At 48.0% G+C, this 6,969-nt stretch overlaps 1 protein-coding gene across 1 annotated transcript; it reads right to left on the bottom strand.

Moving 5' to 3' along the window:
* Positions 1–2,037: 2,037 nt before the first annotated feature.
* LOC123410732 (BTB/POZ and MATH domain-containing protein 1-like) lies at positions 2,038–3,415 on the bottom strand. The gene has a single exon (XM_045103670.1). It carries the CDS (start codon positions 3,252–3,254, stop codon positions 2,166–2,168), a length of 1,089 nt encoding a protein of 362 aa, XP_044959605.1. The 5' UTR covers positions 3,255–3,415; the 3' UTR covers positions 2,038–2,165.
* Positions 3,416–6,969: the final 3,554 nt, after the last annotated feature.

Below are 6,969 nucleotides of genomic sequence, written 5' to 3'. Positions count from 1 at the left end.
TATTCATATATTTATATGTTTTTACATTTAACTTATTAATAGGTAAAATATTTTAGAAATGTTCATCCATTTATAGGAGTGTGCACACATTTATATAAAAATGTTCATATATTTTTTAAATGTCCAGGCATTTTCTGGAAAAAGTTACTTGTAAATAAAAAAAAGTGGAATGTTTTCTAAAATGCACATAAAACTTAAATGTATTCGTGTACTTCAAAATGTTTGGGTAATTTTAAGACATGTTCAAGCATCGATCCAACTCCTTACACGAGTATCACCGCAAGATTCAGAAAGAAAGAGTGCGGGGCTAGGTTACATTTCCACCCTTGGTATTAAAAAGTATACGTTTGACGGGCATGGTTGGTCGTTGTGTCGTGCGTCAGGTCATGTGATACTGAAAGGAGGGGTAATCCTAAGTGAATGTAACTTCACTTCATGAGCTTTATCCTACACCGTGCTTCTATTGTACTCTGCATCATATGTCCATGAATAGGTAGAGTTGGAGGAGCTGAGGTGAAAGATTTGTGAGTTCCATAGAGGTGAAAGATATATGTGTCTTGTTCTTGACTATAGAAAGATGCATTGCATGGCCTGCTCAATTTCTTAAGTCACATCCATCCCTGCCTTTTTTCTTTGGCCACCCCAGCTGAATCAGTCTAGCTCCACCACTAGGCAACCTATCGGCTATTGGTGACAATAGCGGTGTGTGACACGCCAAACGGTATCATAGTTCCATTTGTAGTTTTAGTGTTTTATCTGAACTTCTGTTTGCATGTCATTATTTGTTTGATGTCGTTTTTCTAAATCTTTTATGGGAATTAGTGAAAAGCCATACCATTATAGTCGTCACTTTAGTGATACTCCCTCTGTAAATAAATATAAGAATGTTTAGATTACTATTTTAGTGATCTAAACGCTCTTATCTTTCTTTACGGAGGGAGTACATAGTATGCGGCAATGCAAAATGCTCTTAATTAAGACAAAGCGTGTGAAATATGGACTAGGAGTATTTGCACGTAAGCTCAAATGCTTCTTGTGAACAATAAAATCGAGAAAAAGTTGTAAATAAATCATAAATATTCTGAATTTTTCTGGTACCTTTGAAAAATATTCGATGTGCTTGCAAAATTTATGAATGAACACTCTTGAAAGTCGTAGGATAAAAGAAAAATGGATACTCCAAAAGTGCTATTTTTTAATGCATTATGAATGAACACTCTTTAAATGCTGTCACAAGATACCATGTAGCGCACTGGTAATTGAGCAACTCAAACTTGGATGAAGAAGAAACACTGTCACTAGATATATTATTACATTATTGGGGGGAAAGCCGGACAAGACTAGAGTTTAATGGACAACATTGTCACTAAATATTACAGAAACTTACGCCACAACCATATGAGGATTTTTTGTCCAGAAAGATCACTATCCGAATGCTATTGTCAAAACAGACCACATGTGATATGAAATACCAGAAAAAACCATCACCTCTCGTGACGGCAAGCGCGCCAGGTAACGCGTGACACCTGTCGTCATGGACGGAGGCGGCTGGGACCTGCCGCCACTAGACGAGGCGGCCGGCTGCACAGGTGCGACCTGCCGCCATCCCTCGAGGCGGCCGGCCAGTGTCGGTGTGTGCAAGCGCATGACCAATCCATCATAATATCATGCATGCAGAAAGATTGCAGGCCATGCAGTTCAGAACGGGACAAGCTTCTTCCTTGCTGTATGTTCGTATGCGTCTACAGGTAAGGGTACTTGTCGCTACAGCTAGCTTCGCTAGAGTTTGTGCTGATCGATGCTGGGGCTCGTGCTGCAGAAAAGAAAGCGTCCTGACCGGCCGTCTAGAGGGATGGCGGCAGGTCGCATCTGCGCTGCCGACCGCCTCGCCTAGTGGCCGCAGGTCCCAGCCGTCTCGGCCCGTGGCGGCAGGTGCCACGCGTCACTTGGCGCGCCTGCCGCCACGAGAGGTGGGGGTCTCTTCTGGCATTTCATACCACATGTGGTTTTTTTAACAATAGCATTCGGCTAGTGGTATTTTTAAACAAAAATTCCCATATGAGCAGCAAATTAAAGGATCGAACAACAGCAACCAGCATCCAACACTCACTAGCGCAACTAAGAAGTGACTTGAGGCACCCCCTCCAGTCTCACTGGATACTAAGCTAAGGTGCGGAGCTGCACATGGCAATCAACTCCTTGACAACAGACGGGCAGCTTGCGCTAAGATGCTCGAAGCCGTCATTGGCCATGGCCTCCCTCAGATTTGCAGGAATGCTGAGAAATTCCAAGCACGCGTCCTTGAGATCGCTGCAGTGGTGAAGCTCGGCCAATGCCAGCACGTTGGCCACGCTGCTCCCATCGATTCTCCTGCACCTGCACAGCTTGTCTTGGCAAATCAACTTGAGCCTCTCCATGTTATACCTGTCCGCGGCCACCAGGAGATGCTGGTACATGGCGTCTTCCTCCTTCTTCGCCATCTCCGGCATCGAATCGGTGTACATGAAGCTGAGGAAGGCCTTGAACACCGGCGCCTCCATGTCGCCGATGCGGACCGCTCCGGGGGCGACGTCGCTCCCCTTCATTGCCCCAAAGAACTCCGCATTGAAGACCGGCGACCGGGCGGCGAGCAGCCAGCGGTGCGCGGCGAAGTTGTGGCCTGCGACCTCGAACACCACGTCGGCGCCCTTCCCGGTCTCGAGGAGGCCGCCGAGGTGGCGGTTGAGGTCGGACGGCAGCACGGAGACGGACCTCGGGGCGGCGGTCTCGGGCTCGGCCGCCCCCTCTTGGGCGCGGGACTTCTTGAAGACGAGGATGTCGCACCTGATTGTGAAGGACTCGTCCTTGAGGTACTTGGATTTCGTCAATGTCGTCTTATCGACGAACATTGGACATCGCCAAGAACCATGGCTGGCGAACTTGTGTTCACCTGATCTGACAATTCTTGGCTTGTTCTTGCGGAAGAAGGTCGCCTGCTCTTGCGGCATGAGAGCAAACTGGACGACTGCCCTCACTCCAGTCTCTACTTCCTCGGCGAGGACGAGCTCTAGGGATATGTAGCTACGGTACCACTCGTGAGAGCCGCTGGGATAGCAACTGATTCGCCAGAGATGGCCTCCGACGGCGAAGGGGCAAGACGTCACGCTCTCTCCGCTGGGCGGGCCCATCATGCCTAAATAGCCATCGATCTTGAGTAGGTGGTGCCCGCTTACCTTGTCGGCGACGATGGCGGAGGCGGATGAGCTGGACGACATGCCCAAGAACCTGGTCGATCTCTCCCGACGCAGCTTGCTCGATACAACCGCGCTTGTGGTCTCAGCTCAGAGCAGAGGACTGGAGGGTGGGAGTGAGAGTTGGGGGCGTCGGAGGAGGCAGAAAAGTATTGCCTTCCTTCGCAGTGTCAAGTCGAGGTAGTCATATTGCATCCGATTTGACATGAAGATGACAGAAAGGTGGGAGATTCTTCTCCTTGAAAGACTGTGCGTTTGAGATGATATTATGTATTTTTCGTTTTTACTCGTCACGTTGGTAATGAGATTTTTTTTAACACCGCGCACGTACAAACGGCATCCCTAAAATCGTACGCACGCATATTCTACCTTATAAGCAGCTTTAACGGACCGAACCGACATATCATCTTAAGATTTCTAAAGTCGTCGTTGACGAAAAGTCTTCTTCCACTAAATATGTTTCGTCGAAAAAATCTGAAATAACTTTAAAAATAATACAAGCATAAGGACTTGAAATCTAGTGAACACGAGGACCTAAAACCTAATGAACTGGGATCCGATCACATGTACTCCCTCCGTTCCTAAATATAAGTCTTTTAAAAGATTTCACTACAAGCCTACATGCGGAGTAAAATGAGTGAATCTATAATTTAAAATATGTCTATATACATCCGTATGTAGTCCACTAGTGGAACCTCTAAAAAGACTTATATTTAGGAACGGAGGAAGTATCTTTGGCAGTGTGATGTATCTTCTTGGTTTGCTTACCTGCATTCATTACACATTGACTTTCTGCTCCCCATGTTGCTAAAGAGGATCTTAAAGAAACTTCACCGAACTGCACAGAAGCTACTTTCTATCAAGTTTATCTCATTAAAGGATCAACTTGCTGATATCTTCACGAAGCCTCTTCCATAACCACAGTTTGTAGACGGTAGGCGCAATCTTAACTTGCTTTGTCCTTCACGCCATAGTTAAGATTAAGGGAGGGTGTTAGACTGTATATACGTAGCCCTGTATACATATATTATACATTGTATTCTACCCTTGGGTACCCTTATATAATGAGATAGCCACACCCCGTTTAGGGTGTCGAGCACTTCCCAAACATTACGTTTTACAGTCGGATCATGGGCTGTTACCGACTCAGACGTGGGTTCAGCCCACGTTTCTCCACCCGGTTGCGCCTATATAAGTGAGGCTCCTGCCAACCCTAGCCGTCATGAGATCAGATCACCTCTGCCTCCACGCGCTCGTTCCTTTTGCTGCTGCTGCCACCAACGACTCCGTCCTGTTCACCGTGTACACGGTTGATGGCAGAGCAAGCCTCTGAAACCCACCTCTTTGGATCCTGTACGGAAAAGGGGGATTAAGTTTTTGGGGAGCGACTACGCGACTGCTGGTCTCCGTCCGTCTGCTTCATCTACATCCGCATTGCCTTCGTCATCGCAATGTCTCACCAACCGACGTCAACCGTCTCGCCCGCGAGAAGGCCGAAGCTGACAAGAAGGCGGCCGAGGATGCTGCCGCCATTACTGCTGCTGTTACGGCCAACTGGTCGATCAAAGGGCATAACTCGTTATCCCGCTCCTATTTAGTATTGTCTTAGGCGTACTGATGGTTTCCGTAGATATATCTATTATCTATCTAGTACGCGATGCTATGATCAATTATCAGTATATGCTTAGCACAGTTCATATCATGTTATTGATTTACTTGTGGATTAATATAATTAAAAAATCACCTATTTACTCGACACATTGTGGGTGCACCAAAACGACAAGCCCTTCAACATCGCCACCCACACAACCCTCGCTCTGAAGTAAGGCTCCGAGTATGAACACTGTCAGTCACCATATATGATCAACATGATCATAGCAAGGTGATGACCCTAGTGTCCACCTAATCAACATGATCAATTGCAAGGTGATGAGCTCAACGCAAGGCAGCCAATGAACATGAACGCATTCCTAGGCATGGATTCAGTAGTACGGCCGCCTAATCGACGACCACGACATTGACTTCATACACGCGCAACGCATTTTTTCGGTCAACATATGAAAGTCATAAATTCTGAAGAACATTTCATCTACAGTCTATACAATATGCCGTCATTCTCAGGCTTCTCAGCTATTATAGCAACGTCAATCGGTCGACCCAAACCGACGTGTGCTTTATCCCTATTTTGTCTGTTTGGATCAACCCGGCTGATATTCGTATCCGTTTTTGCAATTGGGTCGACGTAATTGTTTTTTATAAATAAATATTTTAGAAATATATAAACCACTAATTAAACATTAATGCCGTACTCGCGTCCACATTACATTAAACAAAAAATTTAATAAACTAAAACCAAGGAGGTGCATTGCCCTAGGCGTCCTCCTCGTCGTAGTCGTCGGGACCGGTGAGGTCGACGAGCGACGGCACTGTACCAGCCCAGGAGAAGGCCTTCTCCCAGGCGACATCGACATCATCCACCGGTGACTGCACCGGCGCTTGCTGGGCAGCACGTCGCTCCTCCTCCTCAGCTTTGGCCTCAATCTCCATCAGCTCGATCCGCTGGGCCTTAGCGTCCTCCTCTAACATCCGCCGTTGCCGCCAGTGCTTCAGGTAGGCCGCCTTCTGCTCCGGCGTCGCACCCAATCAGACGGGTGGCGCGCTGACCCGCTCATGCACCACCCCGTTCCAGACATACAGCTCGGGCCTGAGGACCAGCGACCCTAGATTGGCGAGGGACGACGGGGCCAACGGAGGCAGGGCGCAGTCACCGACAGCAGAGAGCGCCATGGCCTCCGCCTGATGTTACTGGTAGGCCGCCACCTCCTCCTCCTTCTTGCGCACTTCCTCCTTGCTTGCATGCAGGACGACGGCCAGTGCGTTCTGGTACGCGGCCTCCGCTTCCTGGTATTCTTCTTAGACGATGAGGGAAGGCGGCGGTCTAGCCACCACATCACGGACGCCATGCTGGCGCTTTTCCTCGTGCTCCAACGCAAACCAAGCCTCCCATTTGGGAGAATCTGCAGCGTACACGACATTGCGCCTCTGCTCCGGTGTCAACTGTTGTCGCAAGCGCCACACCTCCTCCACATGCGGCCGCGCCGACCGTGACACTGCTAGCTCTGAGATCCTCTCAAGATCCAAATGACAGCCGTGCGACAGCGTGACATCGGGATAGGGGAAGGGGATGCGGTGCTCCCAATGCGACCTCGTTTGGTGCACTGGTATGCTGACCCACTACCAAGGCGGACGGGAAGACGCCGGCGACACCGAATTTGACCGGGCGCCCCGTGTGGACGGACGCGGACATGAGAAGGCGTGCGCCGCGTCCGCATCGACGCATTTCAGGCACAATTTGGGCCAGAAATTTGTCTGCGGACACATTTTGGGTTTCGATCGACGCATTGGCCCTTCACTTTTATCCGCATCGATCCAAACAGACAATCTTTTTTAGATGGATATTTGGGTCAAACCAAATGATGCTAAGTTTATAGCTTGAGCACATTCCCTCGGGAATAAATGTATGTCAGTCTTCATATATCTAGAAATATTAAAAATATCAATATGGATATATCTTATCAAAGACAGATATGATCATATTATACCTAACTCGTATATATATTGCAAAGTAAGTCAGGCCTGGCACTATATTTGTTGTCAATTTATTGAGAGCACAATCCCCAATAAAAGATATAATGGTTGGTGTAAGGAATATCCTCAGATATGTCCAAGAGACAAAAGG

This window comes from Hordeum vulgare, chromosome 7H (assembly GCF_904849725.1).
Source record: "Hordeum vulgare subsp. vulgare chromosome 7H, MorexV3_pseudomolecules_assembly, whole genome shotgun sequence".
NCBI classification, from domain to species: Eukaryota; Viridiplantae; Streptophyta; class Magnoliopsida; order Poales; family Poaceae; genus Hordeum; species Hordeum vulgare.
This window is presented reverse-complemented; position numbering and strand designations above follow the sequence as displayed.

Excerpts from the sequence above, each read along its gene's own strand:
- LOC123410732 (XM_045103670.1), bottom strand. The coding sequence starts at position 3,254 with ATGTCGTCCAGCTCATCCGCCTCCGCCATCGTCGCCGACAAGGTAAGC.